The sequence below is a fragment of the Prinia subflava genome, chromosome 21 (genome assembly GCF_021018805.1).
Source record: "Prinia subflava isolate CZ2003 ecotype Zambia chromosome 21, Cam_Psub_1.2, whole genome shotgun sequence".
NCBI lineage: Eukaryota > Metazoa > Chordata > Aves > Passeriformes > Cisticolidae > Prinia > Prinia subflava.
The window spans coordinates 1,817,262-1,835,587 of NC_086267.1; the positions used below are offsets into that span (position 1 = coordinate 1,817,262).

At 53.3% G+C, this 18,326-nt stretch overlaps 2 protein-coding genes across 3 annotated transcripts; one reads left to right on the forward strand and one right to left on the reverse strand.

Annotated features, from left to right (window-relative positions):
* Positions 1 to 110: 110 nt before the first annotated feature.
* Positions 111 to 8,550, forward strand: AGMAT (agmatinase). The gene is made up of 7 exons (XM_063417570.1): positions 111 to 1,666; positions 1,769 to 1,971; positions 2,715 to 2,763; positions 2,899 to 3,094; positions 4,440 to 4,619; positions 4,880 to 4,964; positions 5,055 to 8,550. Exons 1-7 carry the CDS (start codon positions 1,272 to 1,274, stop codon positions 5,126 to 5,128), a joined length of 1,182 nt encoding a protein of 393 aa, XP_063273640.1. The 5' UTR covers positions 111 to 1,271; the 3' UTR covers positions 5,129 to 8,550.
* DNAJC16 (DnaJ heat shock protein family (Hsp40) member C16) lies at positions 7,235 to 17,508 on the reverse strand. 2 transcript variants are annotated; one of them, XM_063417568.1, is made up of 14 exons: positions 17,243 to 17,508; positions 16,008 to 16,074; positions 14,816 to 15,146; positions 14,396 to 14,580; positions 13,157 to 13,261; positions 12,106 to 12,264; positions 11,636 to 11,766; positions 11,221 to 11,404; positions 10,863 to 11,045; positions 10,565 to 10,641; positions 10,249 to 10,329; positions 10,065 to 10,163; positions 9,466 to 9,633; positions 7,235 to 9,074 (listed from the first exon to the last, which is right to left on the reverse strand). In XM_063417568.1, the coding sequence occupies exons 1-14, from the start codon at positions 17,491 to 17,493 to the stop codon at positions 8,678 to 8,680; spliced, it is 2,418 nt and encodes an 805-aa protein (XP_063273638.1). In that variant the 5' UTR covers positions 17,494 to 17,508; the 3' UTR covers positions 7,235 to 8,677. The 2 variants fall into 2 exon arrangements, with proteins under 2 accessions (XP_063273638.1, XP_063273637.1); XM_063417567.1 differs by having other exon boundaries at positions 9,466 to 9,636.
* Positions 17,509 to 18,326: the final 818 nt, after the last annotated feature.

The window sequence follows — 18,326 nt, forward strand, 5'->3', positions numbered from 1 at the left end:
GGCTGTGGAGCGTTGGTTCCGGGGTGTCTTAAGTGCAGATTCAGCTCTTTCCAGTGCTGACTGTGGAACACGGTGTTTTACTCCAAGCAGAATTTCCCCAAGAGGAACAGACCTTGCCTTGGGGATGTGTTTTGTATTCTCCTGCGTGGTGAATCACTGGCTCCTCCTGGACAATGGCTGATACCCCCTAATCATCACAGGGTAACCCGTGCTCAGGGTTCTGCTCCTTGTTCTGGTGCAGCAAAGAGCACAGAGCCTGGGGAATTGGGGGAAATGAGCTCTTGAGGGGAAAAACTGCCAAAAAAACCCTTTGTAACATTGATCTGACCCAACCAAAGTGTGTGCTGCTGTTTCTTACATTACTGAGCTCTTACAGCATTTCTGCTGCCTTTGCTTTGTGTGTGCCTGGGTCTGGCAGTGAGTCCCATGCCCTGGACACTCTGTGGAGCCTTTTGAGGAGTAAATGCTGTTGCTGTGTAGTGGATCTCTACTCTGAGCCCTTTTTCTGCCATGAACACCATTCCTGTGCCTTTCCCTCTCTCTCCAAGGTCCAGTTCTCTATACAATTAGGGAACAGAATCAGGGGCTGGAGCCATCCTGTACCAAGTGTTTGTATTTACCCAGCCAGGGTTTTATCTGTGCTGATGAACTCCACCCATTGGAAACTTGCTCCACCCTGGAAACTGTTTCAGTTCTGTCCTCAAAAATGGCCTAAAATGCTTGTCCTGCAGCTTGTCCCTCTGGTCCTTAAATCCCTGTTAATGCTTCCCCTGTGCTTGCATTTTGTTCCCCCGTGGTTCTGCTGAGGTCAGACTTCTCTTTTGTCTTCTTTCCTTTCTGCCTTTTGCTAACAAGACATTTTTATGATTCTTCAGCACTCTGGGTGCTTTTGTGGTGTGCAGTTTAAAAGTACAGGCTGTTAATGCAACAAATGCTGCCGTGCTGTCTGCAAATGCCTGAGGGGAGCAAACTGGGACATCTCCCAGCTTGTCCCTCCTGCCCTGTCCCGCTAATCCTTGCACAAACTTTTGCCCCTCGCTGCCGTGTTTGTTCCCAGTGTTTGCCAGGACTGTGCCATTGGGAAAAGGGGTGGCTGGGAGGGTGAATGTGAGGACTGGGCTGGATTTCTGCCCTTCCCCGGGCAGTGCAGTGTCCGGTGCACTTTGATCCCTGGACGGAGGCTTGGCAGAGGCAGCTGGCGCTCTGCCCCGGCTGGGAACGGGCTCCACAGCACCCCTCGCTGCATTCCCAGTGGGACAGAGGGTGGGAGCATGTGGGTCAGGATGAGGCCTCTGCTCAGGGCTGCCTGCAGCCAGCTGCTGCCCCGGGGAGCTGGGCTCTGCGCTCCCAAGCCGGCTGTGACCACTGTGGTGACCACTGTGGTGACCACCTCACACCACAGCCCGCGGCCCCCGGCCCTTCCGGCCACCTCCAGCTCCCCAGCCAGTGCGCCTGCAGGGTTCCTCCAGCCCCTGGTCCCAGGGAGCAGAGCCCCCAGCCGCTGCAGCTCGCGGTTCAACGTGCCCCCCAGTGCCCTGCTCGTGGCCCGGCCCGTGGGGGTCTGCTCCATGATGAGGCTTCCCGTGCAGGCGTCAGCGGAGGGGCTGGACGCGGCGTTTGTCGGTGTCCCGCTGGACACAGGCACCTCCAACCGGCCGGGAGCCAGGTAAGGGCCAGCCGGGGAGGCTGCTGCTTCCCTCTGGCCATGGGGCATGGCTCTCCTGTGCTGAGAGGAGTGCAGGGAGCGATGCCTGCTGGCGTCCCCCAGGTTCGGCCCGCGGCAGATCCGCGCCGAGTCGGCGATGGTGAGGCGCTACAACGGCAGCACCGGCGCGGCTCCGTTCGACTCCCTGCGGGTGGCCGACATCGGGGACGTGAACATCAACCTCTACAACCTGCCCGACAGCTGCCGCCTCATCCGCGAGTCCTACCAGCAGATCGTGGCCTCCGGCTGTGTGCCCCTCACCCTGGGTAAGGAGCCCGTGTCTGCCTGTCCTGCCACTGTGCCCTGGCTCTGTCAGACTCCCTCCGCTCCTCCCATCCTTCAGTCCAGGCTTGGCAGAAGGCAAGTGATGAATCCGTCCCCTGCCTGAGCTGTTGTGCTGTATCTTGGGTAAATTCACAGGCTCTCTGCTGAACAGAATGTTCTGTGGTGCCTCTTCCTTTGGGTCAGAAATGAGGAGGATGGGTCAGTTCTGTAAATATAACCAGTGATGTGTTTTTGGTGTCCTGTTGAGCAGGACCCAAAGCAAGAGCAGGTTTTGTCCCTTGTGTCCCTCCAGCTGAGCGAGCACCAGGCTCTGCACGAGGCCTGATTTGGGTGCACGTTCAAGTTCGTAGCTGTTACTGCTTGGCATCGCTGAAGGCAGTGAGTGTGTGGAGTATTGAGGGCCAAGTCACAGTTACAGTGTCCTCAGAAACTGAACAAATATCTATTTATAAGCCAAATCCAGGGTCCTGCTCCACAGGCTGTCCCTGCTGGCAGTCCTGCATATCTGGTCCCCCCTAGAGGGAAGACCAGGAGAAGAGAGGGCCCAGGAGAGTGAGAGGATGCAAACTCCACCTGGGAGTGTTAGTTTTCCTTTGGCAATGAAGTCCTGCATAAATAAGTGCAGGATAAATGTAAAGAGGGGAAAAAATTACTTGGGAACAAAAGTAATGAGCGCTGCACAGCTCTCATAGTGTATTCCCCTCTTCCCTGTGTCCTCCTGCAGGTGGAGATCACACCATAACATACCCAATCCTGCAGGCCCTGGCGGCAAAGTAAGTTTCTAATCTGGAGATGGAGAGAAAGGACCTGGGAAAGCGCCTCAGGAAGGCTCCTGGTTTGCTGTCCCTGCTGTTGGCAGGGCCCCCACGCAGGGGACAGGACTAACGCGGCCACCCTGTCCCGACCAGGCACGGTCCTTTGGGGCTGGTGCACGTGGATGCTCACACCGACACCGGGGACTCGGCCCTGGGCGAGAGCATCTACCACGGGAGCCCGTTCCGGCGGAGCGCGGAGGAAGCGCTGCTGGACCGCGGCCGCGTGGTGCAGATCGGCATCCGAGGCTCCTCCTATGACCCCGATCCCCACAAGTACTGCCGGGAACAGGTAACGCGATCCGCAGCCCCGCGCTGTGTGCGCTCTCCCTGCCGTAAATATAGCGCGTCAGTAGTATTGACTTGGCTGCAGCGGGAAATAAATGCATTTTTTGCCTGTTGTTCTATGCCAGCGGCTTGTCTGCAGGACAGGCACTCCCAGCTCACTGAGTGTCAGCTGAGTGGAGAGTTAGAGGGTGTGTGTGGGGAGTGGAAGGTGTTTGCAGGTGCACTTCTGCAGCTTCGCCCTGGAATGAGGATTGTTCCCGGTAGATCACACAATCACAGAATTAATAAGTTGGAAGAGACCTTCAAGATCATGGAGTCCAACCCATGCCCTGACACCTCAAGTAAACCATGGCACCAGTGCCACATCCAGTCTTTTTTTAAACACATCCAGGGATGGTGACTCCACCACCTCCCCGGGCAGGCCATTCCAGTACTTTATCACTCTCTCTGTGAAAAACTTCTTCCTAATATCCAACTTATATTTCCCTTGATGCAGCTTGAGGCTGTGTCCTCTCATTCTGTCTGTTGTTGCCCAGAGAAGGAGACTGATCCCCACCTGACACAGCCACCTTTCAGGGAGTTGTAGAGAGTGATGAGGTCACCCCTGACCCTCCTTTTCTCCAGGCTAAACACCCCCAGCTCCCTCAGCCATTCCTCACAGGGTTTGTGTTCCCAGCCCCTCTCCGGCTTCGTTGCCTCCTCTGGATGCGCTCAAGCATCTCAATGTCCTTCCTAAACTGAGGGCAGAGCTGGACACAGCACTCAGTGTCCTTCCTAAATGGAGGGGACAGAGCTGGACACAGCCCTCAATGTCCTTCCTAAACTGAGGGAACAGAGCTGGGCACAGCACTCAGTGTCCTTCCTAAATGGAGGGGACAGAGCTGGACACAGCCCTCAATGTCCTTCCTAAACTGAGGGAACAGAGCTGGACACAGCACTCAGTGTCCTTCCTAAATGGAGGGGACAGAGCTGGACACAGCCCTCAATGTCCTTCCTAAACTGAGGGAACAGAGCTGGGCACAGCACTCAGTGTCCTTCCTAAACTGAGGGGCAGAGCTGGACACAGCACTCAGTGTCCTTCCTAAATGGAGGGGACAGAGCTGGACACAGCACTCAAAGTCCATCCTAAACTGAGGTCCCAGAACTGGACACAGCACTCAATGTCCTTCCTAAATGGAGGGGACAGAGCTGGACACAGCACTCAATGTCCTTCCTAAACTGAGGGGACAGAGCTGGACACAGCACTCAAGGTGCAGCCTCACCAGTGCTGTGTACAAGGGAAGAATTCCCCAGCAGCACAAGGGATGCTCCTCATGTCCCCCTTTCCCTGCGTGCCCATGTTCCCGCAGGGTTTCCGGGTGGTCCCGGTTGAGGAGTGCTGGATGAAGTCCCTGGAGCCGCTGATGAGGGAGGTGAGGGCGCAGATGGGGGACAGGCCAGTGTACCTCAGCTTTGACATCGACGGGCTGGACCCCGCCTACGCCCCGGGCACCGGCACCCCCGAGATCGCCGGGCTCACACCTGCGCAGGTGAGGGGCACCGCTGCCCTGCCCAGGGGGAATGGGGTGTTGTGCTCCCTTTAAAGGAGTTTGTTTCACCAGCACAGCAAAGTGGAAGTTTAGGGAGGCCAGGAAGTGTATCCTCATGGTGATGAGGAAGGGAAATGTGGAACTGATATGATTTGGTCTGTAGAGGTTGGGTTTCCTTACTGGAGTATGGGGAAAGTAGAATCCAGACTGGTCTGCTAGGCCAGATGTGTTTCTTGATCCCAAATCCATTTTTTCCCCAGGCTTTGGAGATCATTCGTGGCTGCAAAGGCCTGAACATAGTGGGGTGTGACCTTGTGGAAGTTGCACCAATGTATGATGTCTCTGGTGAGTCTGAAGATGCCTGAGGGCAGGACAGGCACAGGGTGAAAGCTGTTGGATATACACAGATTTCTCCCTTTTTTGTCGTTTTTTTAGGCAATACAGCCCTCCTGGGGGCAAACCTACTGTTTGAGATGCTGTGTGTCCTCCCAGGAGTGAAGACACTGTGAGGGCAGTTCCCACCTGCCCTGGGGCAATGCTACTCTGGTCCTCAGCCAGGCTTTCTGTGTCCCCTTCCCTTCAGCCAGCTGCAGCCAGCATGGGCTTTGCAGCATGAAATAAATGCCATTTACCACTACAAAAGGTACTCTTAAGCTGGGAAACTGAAGGGAACAGGCTGAACACCCCATTTAACTGGGGTCTGGAGCTTTGGAATTGGCCTAGGGAAGGGATAGATGAGGCTAATGCCATTTTGCCTCTGGAATGGTTCCCCCAGCTCACAGAGCTCCTGGAAAAGCCGTCACTGGTAAAAGGTTTGTCTAATCAGGATGTCACAGCAGGACAATGAACGTAGAAGAAGGGAGGACATGAAGGGAGCCTGAGCCTCCTGCTGAGAGTAGGGAGATATTTGACTAGATTTCCTGCTCGTGGAATAACCAGGAGTTTCCTGTGGCAGGAACGGTTTAATGCTCCTGAAATTTCTGAGAGGACATGGAGGTGAGGTTAGTTTGTACACAGAGACACAGAGCCATCCTCATCACACATTAAAATAGTTTATTTTGGTTGCGAACCTGTAATTGTCTTAAAACAAAATGACATCAGTGCCTGTTCACAAATACAAAAACAAAACAAAAACCGAAAACAAAAACCCCCCAAAATAAAAAAGATAAGTTTGCCAAATAAGTTAATTCCCCCCCTCCCAGTATCAAAAGTGCAAAATAGGTACCTAGTTCTCAGTCCTACTTGTCAGGCTGCGCTCGTGTCCTGGCTCCTGCTTGCTGTGGGTGAAGGGCAGAGACAGGGAAAGGGAGGAGTTTGGGAACAACCTCCACTCTGGGGCCTGTCTGCCTTCGCCTGAGCTCCGAGCACTGTGCCATCGCTCAGATCTCGCTAGGAGAGTGCACTAGGACCAAATCTCCTCAGTCTTTGGGTTACAAATCACCACGGGTGGGACAGAACCGCGAGTGTTTGGGAAATGATGGGGGGGACGGCTCACGGCTGCTGGGAGAGGGCAGATCCCGGGATCAGCAGCTCTGACCTTGCTCTCGAGGCAGCAAACACCTGGAGTGCCACACTGGCACTGCAGCCAGCTAAACCAGGGGTCAGAGCAGCTTGGCTTTTGCTTCAACCCTGCAAAAGTTTCCATAAAAATCCAGGAGCTGTGCTCCTGCCGAGCTGCAGCTGGCACAGGTGGACTGATGCGAGCACTCCCTCAGCTCAGCCCTGGCTGAAAGGGGAGGTTACCTGTGCTAAAAAGAAAATAAACCCAAGGATTCTGGCAGCGTGCAACACACACAATGGATGCGAAGGCCATAAAGCCTTCTCCCCTTCCTCAGGGTGGGGCTGAATTCCTTGCTGTAGCATAACTAGGCACTTTTTTTTCATGAGTTGAGGGTTTTCTCCTTGTTTCTGATCAGCTGAAGAGACAGCAGAGATCCAGAGAGCGTTCTTCTGCTATTGCAAATGTTTAAGACATTATGTGGAGCCTTCTGCTGGGCTAAAACCTATTCTAGCCACATCCTGCATGGCAAGCTGTGGGAAAAGTGCAGGAGTGCTGTGGTGATTGCTCCAGCCAGGTGGAAATGAAGTCTAGAAGCACCAGGCTGGTGTTTCACTCCCTCTCTGCTCTCTGTCAGAGCTGCCTGTGCACCCTCACAGGAGCTTCACAAGAGATCCTGGGCAGGGAGAAGACCTCACCTTCCTTCCCTCCACTTTAGTGCCTCATTCTGCGGCTGAGTGCACTGGGCTGGAATTAATTAACCTCGCGTGGGGATCGTTTGCAGCATCGCAGCCTTTATTTGAAGCAGTTTTACAGGGGATCTGTGGGGGTTGGGGTGTGCCAGTCTGCTCCCGGGATGGGGAAATGCAATGAGGCAAGGCTCTGGGAGCAATTAGGGCACGGAGGGAGTGCAGTGACTGGAACATTCCCAATTCTGTGTGGGATCTGCAGCTAGCTCAGGGGTTGGCAGATATCCCTACTGACTGGCTGCTCTGCTAAGATGGTAACTAAGGTGGCAAGGGCAGAGTCTGGAATTAACACCACTGTCCACTGAGTGCTCTGTGGCTCAAGGGACACTGGTCCCCACCCCTGTGCTTTGGCAGTGCCAGTGCCTGATGGTGCCACAGGGCTGCAGATCCACGGAAGGAGCAGGCCTGGGTGCCAGTGTCAGCCCTGGAGCAGTGAAAAGGAAGAACAAACCTCACAGGATTTCAGTCCTGGCCACAAAGAGAAGCCCTGCTGCCTCACTCGGTCACTTGAGGAGTGTTAAGATCCACGAGGCTGCTGCTTGTCCTCCCTCTGCCCTACCCAGGGCCACCTTTTCCCTGGGGTGTTGGAAGCGGCTGTTGAGGCACTGCTACAGCAAAGCATCGTCCAAACCCAGGGCTGTGCAGCTGCTCTAACCTCCCACACCCCCAGCACTTCCAAAAGACCAAAGAAATACCCAAGCAAACAAACACAAAGCCACGGAAGCAGCCTGAGTGTGGAGAAATGGAGGTTGGGGCAAGAAAGAAACGGGTGAGAGGCTGAAACCCAATGTCTCAACCCCCAGACTAAACCAAAGGAGCTTCACACGCACGCAACAGTCTGATGATACAGCACTTCTGGGGCAACATTTCAAGAATACAATCATTGAAGGATGAGGTTCCTGGATACAAAGGAAGGTTGGTTTGTACTACAGCTGGAAAAGTGTTTGCAAGGAGCCCAGGTGACTCCCTGGCAGCTACGTAGATTTTTTTACACATCTACTGGCTCATAGCAGCTCACGCCTACAATCTGAGGACGCAGGTAAAGTTATGGCTCTAGGATACATCATCTAAAATCAACAGAAGCAGAAAAGGCATCTGAAAAATCGACGTGACATTTAAATGGCTCAACACTTTGACAGTATTTTACGGCCTTGCCCTTTCCCTCCCTGTTATGGTTCAGCCAGTGAAGCTGCAGGTGGAACCATGACACAGGAGCATGAAACATGCAGATCGCCCACGAGCCCGCACCACAGGGGAGTCCCAGCTAAGGTTTGCTACGAGGGAGATGCTCCTGGCCAGATTCTGCATCACTTACCATGGGGAAAGCCGAGAGAGTACGACTGCCTGGCGGGAGGAGGCCTTTCACAAGGGCAGGGCCTGGAGAGTCTGCAGGGTCTTGCCAGAGTTACACCATGCACCATGGGCTAAGCACACGGGGACGGGGAGGGAGAACCGCGACCCAGCCCACGTCACTGACCGCGCCTGGGGAGTCACGGATTTCTTCAACCGAGGTAAAACAAGAGGTAGGATGGGGGAGACTCGGGAAGCAGATGTGGCAGGACGAGAGGGGCAAGACAGATTTCTTGGCTCTTCTGTTGTACGGCGTCTGAACGCACGGCGGGGCGGTGGAGGGCGCACGGATGCGCTCGGTTGCGCTCCGGACGCGGGAGGTGCGTTCTGGTTGCCGGCTCCAGGAGAGTTCATCTAAAACCTAAGGTCCATTCATCACGCTTGTTTGAGTATTCCTGGAAAGAGCTGTCCCTTGTCATCTTCATAAAAAGTTTGTCCCCTTAGAATCTCTGTAAAATCCCTCAGTCTAGTGTGGGCCAGGAGGGGATATAGAACCTCTGTAAGGAACCCTCTAGAAGGCGTTCCATCCAGAAGGACAATTTGTGTAATTTGTTTTTAATGGATCTAGATCCCGGGCTGCAGGAGGATTTCCCTCTGGCTTCCACATGTTGTAAAGCATTGTAATCCTCGCACGATCCCAGGGTTCCCCCCTCATCCCCTGATCTGTGAGGCTTAAAGAGGCAGAAGTATTTCTTGTGGCCGTTCAGAGCCAGGACATAGCCTGTGTAGTCACGCTCGAGGAAATGCTTGTCATACTGGTTTGGGATGGGGGCTGCATCCTGTGCAAACTCCAGCAGATACTCCAACCACTCTCGGTGCTTGTCCAGGCTGAGGAAGGAGAAGTGAAGAGAGCTGCTCCTGGGGGAAGGAGCAGAGAAAACAGTGGGATTAGCATGTGTCCTGGGTCCAGCTGGATTCCTACTGCACAGGTAAGGAACTGTCAGCAAGGGCAGGGTAGTGCTGTGTTGCCACAGCTCCTTTTTCAGCTCAGTGTATGCAGCACTCTTGTGCTTTCTATTTGTCAAAACATGGGTACAGCCAAAGTGGCACCAGCACCGGACCCCCCTGGCCACCATCACCAAACCTGGCTGGGAACAGCCTCTTGGTTTTTGGTGGCTCATTGCCACTGATGAGGGCAGAAGCACTCAATCCTGGCAATGGAACCAACCCAGCTCCTCACGTGTCACCAGAGCAACATCACACAAGTCCTTAACACAGCAACAGAAGCCCGGGAGAGGGGCCAGCCTACCCTGTGAACGTGTAGACTTCCAAGGCAAACTTCTGGAGCAGGGGGGTTTTAGTGGAGTTGGACAGGATCAAGACGACGTTCATGTGCCCTGGCCTCAGGCGCACCAAGTTGCTGGTGTAGTTGATGTCTGTCAGCTCAGTCACCTCAACAAAGCCCTTTTTGGGAATCCTGCTGCAACAAAAACACCGAGTGAAAGGGGGGCAAGGGACTGGGAGCAGCTGAAGATGGAAAAACTGAGAGTGCATTTGCCAGCCTATTAGGCTGAGCCATCCCTGTAACAAAAGCCAGTGTAACTGGTGCAATGGCTTGGTTTGCATCTTCCTGAATGAGTGGGTCAGACCTTTGCTATCCCCTGAGGATGCTGTCTTGGACAAACTTGGTGGGAATTGTTTAATAAGCAAATTTGTGTCCCCCTGTCCTCGCTGGCTGGGTCCTGGCTGCACACTCATCCTCCTTTTTGCTGTGCCTGCACTGCCCTGCACAACAACCGCATTATGTGCAACTTCAGCACTTCTCTGCTCTTCACTAACCCTCCCTGCACAGGAGCTCCCTCAGCAATGCCTCTGCAGAAAACATTCTGGAGAAGTTAGAGAAGGAACCTGTTACTCTCTTTGCTGAAGCTCGCGTCGTTCTTCTCCGTCTTTGCAGTTGTTTCTTCTTTCCCCGAGGGTGGAGCGTCCCTTGTGTCACTCGAATCACTGCAGAGGAAGGTGATTTTGGGTGTGTTTAAGGCCTTGGGGTTAAGGAGGAGCTATCCTTGGGAGCATTTTGCTGTGCACTCACCTGAAAGCCTGAACAATAACGGTGCCAAAGAGAATGAAGAGCGCGGAGAAGAGCAAGGACAGGAGTGGCATCATTTCTCGCCTGAGGGGAAGATGTGCAAGCAGCAGTCAGACCTGTGGGTTCACATTTTCTACCTGTTTCAGTTCCTGCCTATGTCAGATAACACTCTGTGCCTTCCCCAGAAACTCAGCTTGTTTCTTAAAGACCATCATGTTTTTGAGTGCTGTCCTGCTCCCACCCAAAAGGAGGCTAAAATTATTTTAAAATAAGGTGACAGGGAAACAGTGAATACCAACAATGGATGCCAAATCCGTACCAGTTGCTGTGAAACAAACTGTCCCAGCAGTCTGAGATGTAGTCCAGTGTGGAGTAGAACCATCGGATAAGGAACATCTGTTCGGAAAGAATAAAAAGCAAAAGACTAAATGACAAAACTGCTATAAAGAGCTCAAACAGGTTCAGAGCATGCCATGAGCTCCCTTCTGTAAGCAAGAAATCTTCTAGGAGTTTTGCCTTGTTATTTTAAAGTATAAATAATGCCTCTGAGCTACCATAATGGGACTGTCCACAAAGGTAACAGGGATGCCAGGCATCTGGAAAGGCTGCACACTTACAGGAGCGAGCTCGTCATTCAGGTCTGCCACAACGGTCTCTGAGGAGAGGAGGCCGGGGTCTGTCCTCAGCTGGTCCAGGAGATCCAGGAGGATGAAGTTGTCCTCTTTGCTGCCTTGCCAGGCCTCCTCCAAGGCTTTATAGGCGATCTTCCCTGCATTATTGCGTCTCTCCAGAATGACCACCTGCATGAGCCAAGAGCATGGCAGATGTCAGAGAGGAAGGGGCTTTTGTTTTCTTCTAGATACATGATTAATTTCAAACCACTGCCCAGAATCAGGTGTCAGATCAAGGTACAGCAACAATTAAATGACAGGCTAAGAGAAGAAGAGATTAAAAAACATAAAAGGAAACCCTCACAGCTGATTTTCCATGATACTTCTCGTCGTCCATCAGCAAGGCGTCTGCAAATTCCGGCTGCCGATCGCTGTAGATGTGCACAAACTTCAGCGTGTCTTTTGTGTTGGCCACAGCAAAAGTCAAAAAGGCCTCATAAGCCTCAGCAAACTTCTCTCCTTCCCCGGTAAGCAAGACCACGCAGTGCCTGGGTGACACAATGAGATGCAGCATTGAGAGTCAGTCTGGAGGTGAGAGGTAATGACCAACACCTTCGCTCTTGCCAGAGCAATCCCAGTGACCCAGACACCTCTCTGACAGTGTGGATACAGAGCATGATCCAATGCAGTCATTGCTCTTTTCCCTCACAATCAAACCAGAAGTGACTCTAGGAGCAGTCCCAGAGCCTTGGGAAACAAAACGGGAACACGTCACTTACTTCCGCTGACGGTGAGACTTCTTCACAGGACACAGCTCCTGGAACAGCCTCTGGCTGGTGAGCCTGGCCACCATGAGGAACTTATTCTGGGAAAGGAAGTCATCAATGAGCTGCTTCTTCATTTCTCGTGCCTGGCAAGGACCAAGAAAGCAGAAGTCAGAAATGAGCAGGAAGAAGAGGGGAAAGCTGACGGATGTTCCTGGAGAAGGCTGCCAGCCCTTGTGGTCCTCCCAAGATGTTTTGAGGCCCCAGGACTGGGAAGTTACATGTGTCTCCCCTCCCCAGCAGGCTGGAGTAGCCTAAGCTTCCCCTGTCCTAACACTCCCTCTCCTCCTCCAAAGCCTGGCTTTAAGGTGAGAACCAACACTCTTCCTCCAAACTGCACCACTGACTGTCCCCTCATTGCCAGCTCGGTCAGAAAAGCCCCTGCCCACTTTCCCTGAGCTCTTGGAGGGGGCTGTGAGCGATACCTGCACGACGTCGGCGGGCCGGTCGATGTGCTCCTTGAACACCATCATGGTGGGAGTGTAGACGTTGATGTTGTACTGGCTGGACAACTCCTCGGTGCCCCGCAGCCCCACGTACACGTAGCCAAAGGACAGGTGATCCCGGTAGGCAAAGGCCGTCAGCTGGGCGGGAGGAAATCCCCAGCACGTGGTTATGTCACACAGTGAGCATTGTCTCCCCCAAGTGCCTGTGATGACTTTACTCCAAGAACACATCCCGCTGTTTGAACGCCACCAGATGTGCTGTGAGAGGTACAAGCCCTTCCTCTCCCTCACTGAACTGAATTTTCCATTATTTTAGTCCTTTTCTGGGAGTCTCCATGGATCCACAGCTTTATTTACTGCTTCACATGTTGTAGGGCTGCAGAGGCTTCTTAGGAAATGGGATTTGCAGCAATGATAATAAATCCTCCTTTTAACCCCTCCGAGGGTCTAAGCTAGCTCAGGCCTTCTCAGGCTCTGGAGGAATATATCACATAGACAGGAAAAAGGACCCAAAAGAGGCTCTGACCCTTAGCTGCAGTAAGATGTTTATTCCAGGTGGTCTCCAGAGGGAAGGAGAGCGTGCACAGAGGAACAGGGTCTTTTCTTAGCTCTTGTCAGGAAGGGGCAAATTGGGATACAGCCAATGGGGTCAAAAAGGGAGGGAAGGGTCAAACTACATGGTACAAGCTCTAAGGGTCCCTGAGGGGGGAGAAACCATTCCCACAGGGGAATGTAACACAGCAACCCAAATTAGATGTGCCACAAACATCTCTCATTCCCACCAAAGGTCGTGCACCTGGGTCACTGCTACCTCTGAAACACACCTGCACCTTCACACCCATGAGGGGTAACTGTGCTAGGACAGAGAAACAGACTCCTCACAAAGCTCATTTACAACCTGCACAAATCACCTTGCTCTCCTCCAACCACTCAGTGGCGCCTGGAGGCATCAGTCCAGCTGCTCACGTTTTAATTTGGAACATCTGGATTTCTACACAAGTCAACAATGAAGTGAGAGAAATGACATTACCTTGTACAACAACGGCACAACTGGCATGTGATCAAACAGCAGCACGTGGGGCTTGTTGTCCTTCCTCCAGTCAGACAGAAAGCGGATGTAGTTTTTATCTGTAATCTTCAGACAGAAGCAGAATATTAGTTTAACCTCTGCAACAAGGTGTCAGAACGAGGGCTGAGCCTGAAAAGGCTGTCCAGTGCTGCAGGAAGCAGACTGTGGGGTGGTCTTTCCAGCATATATTTCTTATTAATGAGTGAATTAAAACCATCACTGTTGACCTCCTTTAGCCCTCTTAGTTATTGCCATTCCACTGTGTTGATGCCATTCCAAGTTAAAGCCAACAGCACTGTTATTCTCCTGTTTGTTGGGTTCATAGTCTTTATATATAAAAAATGGGAAACCAAGGGTTAAGAGGCACTTCAGCACTCCATTAAACCAGCAGGTTAGGGTTAGGGTTAGGTTTCAGGTGTGATACCTCTCAGAAAGGTCATAAATGGCTGCAGTTACTGTAGAAGGGGAAATGTTTCTATTTCTGGGCCCTATTTCTGGGGCGAGAAGTCCAATAATTTCAATACCCAGAAGACAAGTCAAGCTGGGGAAGGTGACCCCTGGTAAAGATCCCAAGGGAAAATGAGGTGAGGTGAACAAGGCCACAAGCAGAGGCCAGGTAGGTGAGAGTGCTGTGGGAGCTGACCCAGCCACTTCTCAGGGGCAGTGGGCATTATAGCACTGTCAAAAATCACCAGAAGGCTGAAATTATATCAGTTAGGAAGTTTGACTTATGACTTTGAAAGGGCTCATGCTGCCAGCTCGTTTCAAAGGTCTGAAGGAAAACTGGACAAAACAAATGGACTCTGTGTCAGGGAGTTTTAGCAGAGGTGACCTATGAGGTAGCGAGTCCCTAATTTGCTGGATGAAATGCCAAGAAAGCAGGAGAGAAGTGAAATCCAGCAGGTTCCTGTCCTAGGGGTAGCTTGGGTAGAGCCCTGGCAGCTGTGGGGTGTCACACTGGGGTCAGCTGCCATTAGAATCACTGGTGTGACCATGCAGCAGCAGGACTGGCTCTTCTCAAGGACAAGTGTTACAGAGCTGTGGGGTGGGAACGCTTCTGACAGCTCCAGGGTTTGCAGCTTTGTGACACAGATCAGCTTGGAGCCAGATTTAAACAGATTAGCCACCAAAACTGCCAAGGAGAGAGGGGTCTCCAAGCAGAGAGGAACAGCAGCATCCGACAACCCTGCTAGAACCTACCTTTTCAACAAGATTCCCTGGGAGAAGGTTCTCCACGAACTGGCGCAGGTTCTCCCGAACGACAGCGTTGTGGAAGAAGGTGATTTTCCCATTAATGAGCCCCAGCAGGGTCGGGGTGCTGTGGGCACCCAGATGATGGGCGAGGCGCCGTTCGTAGCCCGCGTGAACGACGCCGATTCCTGCTCCTGGAAAAGGAGAGCACCTGTAAGATCCCCAGCAACCCAAATGCCCAGTGGAAAATTGATGACCTGCTCCTTTGCCCAGCAGCCTGCTTTGGAGTTAGGAATGTTTGGGACAGCATTAGGATAAAACCCTGAGGAAATGCACAGGGTCTAAACTGGGTCACACAAACCTGCAGGCAAACCTCTGCAGCCTCACCGGGCGAGGGACACACACCCAACCCCAACAACTCATCCTCACCCAGCGCCTCCAATTCCTGAGCAACTTCCTTCCACACGGGCTCGATGTGGATGCAGCTGAAGCACCAGTCTGAGGTGATTTTAATGAGGTAAGGTTTCTTGAAACTATCCGGCACGATTTCATTGATGTAGTGGGAAAAGTGGAGCAAATACTTCTCATCGGAGGTGTCGCGCCTCTCGGAATTGAAAGGGAAATGGAAGAAGGACTCGTCGAAATAGAAGCCGTCGTGGAAACGGTGGAACTGCCGATGCTGCTGCTGAGAGAAGCCCTGGCTCTCCCCAGCATCTCCGTAGCGATCAAAGTTTGCCCTCTTTTCCTCGTTGGAGAGAATCTGGAAAGCAAATGATGGAAAAATCGGCATGAGGGGGAAGTGCCCCGGCTGTAATCCCTCAGTAAATAACGTAAAGAACGCGCAGACTTTGCTGCACATCAGAGGGAAAAGTATTTTGGAAAAGGGAAGCATCACATCCTTCTGGCTCACTGTGGTAAATAAAGAATAAAACCCCCTCAAAACCCGAAGAAAAGGAGCCCCTAAATCCAGACTGCTGTACCCACTTCTGTCATCAACAGCTCCCTGGGTCTGAACATCCCATGTTCTGAGCACAAACATTCTTTTCAGGAGTGGCTTTTGCTGGTGTCTCTTTGAATCTGGAGGGCTCAGAAAGTGCCAAAAGTCTCACTGAGCAGCCAGAAGCCCTGCAGAGATTCTGCATTTTTTAGCAGGGAAACAAAGATTTATTTTGATTTCCATGGGCTTGGCTGCCACAAACTGGAGCGACCAATTTCCATAACATGCAAATAACTACTGCTCAGAATAATTTGAGGTGACCAAATCCCTGTGATGATGAACGTTGCTTACATCACCCCAAAATGCTTTTATGTATGTGTGACACAGTCAAGATGCTGCCCAGCCAGGCAGGGCTTGGGGAATACCCACTCCTTCTTCCTTTGAGGGTTTTTAGGCAGAACAGGGTAGATCTGTAGCAAAGTATTTGCAGCAGAAACCCTGCTGGTGACTCCAGTGGCTCTGTCAACAAAGCTGAGCAAACCTTTTGGGTGGGTAATGTCCACCTCCACAGAGTCAAGCACCTTCCCCACACAGAAATACAGTGGAAAAACACAAAGCCATGTATGGAAAAATAAGGTCACTTAATGTTAATGACAGCAGGAGTTTACAGGAAGCATGTGTTACCTCATAGGCCTTGCTAATCTGGATGAACTTGTCCTCTGCTCCTGGGTCCTTGTTTTTGTCAGGGTGCCTACGGGGCAGAACCAGAGGAGAAGGGGTCAGTGGAGGAGCTGTTGGCCTGTGTTTGGTGATGATGTGGGCAGTGAGGGTGTGCAGTGACATTCCCAAGGCTGAGATCAGATTTATACCCAGACGTGCTGTCCCTGCCCAAACCCCATCCCAAAATGCAGCCCTGGGATGTGTCCCATGTGCCTGTGTCCCTCTGCTCCATCCCCAGCAGCCTGAGCCCAGGACACGGAGCAAGTCTCCTTCCTAGCAATGCCTCCCTTGGCTGCTGCCCTACATAACTACCAGGTTCTTCCTTGAATCACCTCCTGCTCACAGGAGGTCTCACACAGAACAACATGGGCTCTAAAAGCTGCAGGTAAGCCTACTTTATTCATTTTATTTCTGTGCCATAAACCTGCCCCACACCACACAGCACCTGCACGAAGGGTGTGACGTTTGTGCATCCAACACATTTCCCTTCCACAGCACAGGGACTTGGACATCGAGGTATCAAGCTGAGACTCCAACCCTCGTTTATTAGAAGTTCCCAGGGAGAAATTTTTCTCCCCACAGCCAGACTCCAAGAGAACTTTTCTCCCATCACTTGACTCTGGGAGAACTTTTTCCCCTTGTAGCCAGACTCTAGGAGAACTTTCCCCCCGCAAAGCCAGACTCTGGGAGAACTTTTCTCCCTGTAGCCTGATTCTGGGAGAACATTTTCCTTTTGCAACCAGTCTCTGGAAGAACTTTTTTCCTGTCGCCAGACTCTGCGAGAATTTTCCCCCCACAGCCACACTCCAGGACAACTTTCCTCTCCATAGCCAGATTCCAGGAGAACTTTCAACCCCCCTGGAGCCAGACTCAGGGGAGAATTTTCCCACCCTACCCAGACTCTGGGAGCACTTTTCCTCCTGTAGCCTGATTCTGGGAGAACTTTTTCCCCTCGTAAGCAGACTCTGAGCGAACTTCTCCCCCCGCAGCCAGACTCAGAGGGTTTTCCAGCACGCATCGCTGCCATGGAGCACCTGCGTGTGTCAGGCTGACTCCCGGCCTGGAGGACGCCGGGGCGCACAGCCAGGCGAGGCGGCTCCTGCCACCGGGGCCTGGCGCTGTCACCGACCCGGCGCCCGGACCCGCTCCCGGGCCCCGCTCCCGCGGCCGGGCGGAGGAGGTGCAAGGGCAGCACGTACCATTCCCGGGCGAGCCGCTTGTAGGCCTTCTTGATGTCGGCCTGGCTGGAGCTCCGGCCGACCCCCAGCACGCGGTACGGGTCGAATTCTCCCGGCGCGGCCGCTGCCAGCGCGGGCAGCAGCAGCAGGAGCAGCAGGCAGGCGGCCCGGCCCGGCTCCATGGTCCGGCGGGGCCCGCGGGCGGAGGGAGCGCACGGGCCGCCCTCCGCACCCAGCGCCGCCGCTTCCGGCGCGCCCGCCCGCGTCCCCATGGAGACACCGCGGCGCTTCCGGGGCAGCGCGGCGGCCGCGCCGGGGGGAGGCCCTCAGGGACCGGCCACGGGCGCTCGGGAGCTGCGGCGGTGCCCTGGGCGGGGTTCGGAGCGGGGGTGGCGGCAGCTGAGAGTGCCGGCCGTGTCCTGGGGGCAGCGGGGCGGGGAGGGGATTGCCCTGCTCTGCTCCGCGCTGGGGCGGCCTCGCCTGGGATAGTGAGGGCAGTGAGGGATAGTGAGGGCAGGTGTGGGCACCGCAGTATAAGGAGGATATTAAGGTGTTAGAAAGCGTCCAGAGGAGGGCGGTGACGTTGATGAAGGGCCTTGAGGGGAAGAGGAGCGGCTGAGGGGCCTTGGTCTGTTCAGCTTGGAGGACACTGAGCAGAGATTGATCCCTGAGGGGAAGGGGAGAGGCAGGCACTGATCTCTGCTCTGGTGACAGTGACAGTACCCAGGGAATGGCTGGAGCGCTCTCAGGGGAGGTTTAGGTTGGATATTAGGAAAAGGTTCTTCCCTCAGAGGGTGGTCGGGCACTGAACAGGCTCCCCAGGGAATGGGCACAGCACTGAGCTTGTCTGAGTTCAAGGACATTTGGACACTTTTGAGCACATTATGTGACTCTTGGGGTGTCCTGTGCAGGACCGGGACTTGGACCCGATGATTCATGTGGGTCCCTTCCAACTCAGCATGTTCTGTGATTCTGTTTTGGTTTTTTTGCTAAGTCATGTTTATCCAAAGTCAAAGACTTCTTTCTTGTCTCGTGCTCTGGCAGTGAGGAGATTCACAGAGGAAACTGGGAGGGAGCACAGATGGGACAGGTGACCTGAACTGGC

Coding starts and splice junctions, on each gene's coding strand:
- DNAJC16 (XM_063417567.1), bottom strand. CDS start 17,493: ATGGGGACGCGGGCGGGCGCGCCGGAAGCGGCGGCGCTGGGTGCGGAG. Junction 15,147..16,007: donor AGATTAGCAAGGCCTATGAG/GTAACACATGCT, acceptor TTTGCTTTCCAG/ATTCTCTCCAACGAGGAAAA. Junction 12,265..13,156: donor TTGTGCCGTTGTTGTACAAG/GTAATGTCATTT, acceptor CCTCCCGCCCAG/CTGACGGCCTTTGCCTACCG.
- AGMAT (XM_063417570.1), top strand. CDS start 1,272: ATGTGGGTCAGGATGAGGCCTCTGCTCAGGGCTGCCTGCAGCCAGCTG. Junction 3,095..4,439: donor ACAAGTACTGCCGGGAACAG/GTAACGCGATCC, acceptor ATGTTCCCGCAG/GGTTTCCGGGTGGTCCCGGT. Junction 4,965..5,054: donor ACCAATGTATGATGTCTCTG/GTGAGTCTGAAG, acceptor TCGTTTTTTTAG/GCAATACAGCCCTCCTGGGG.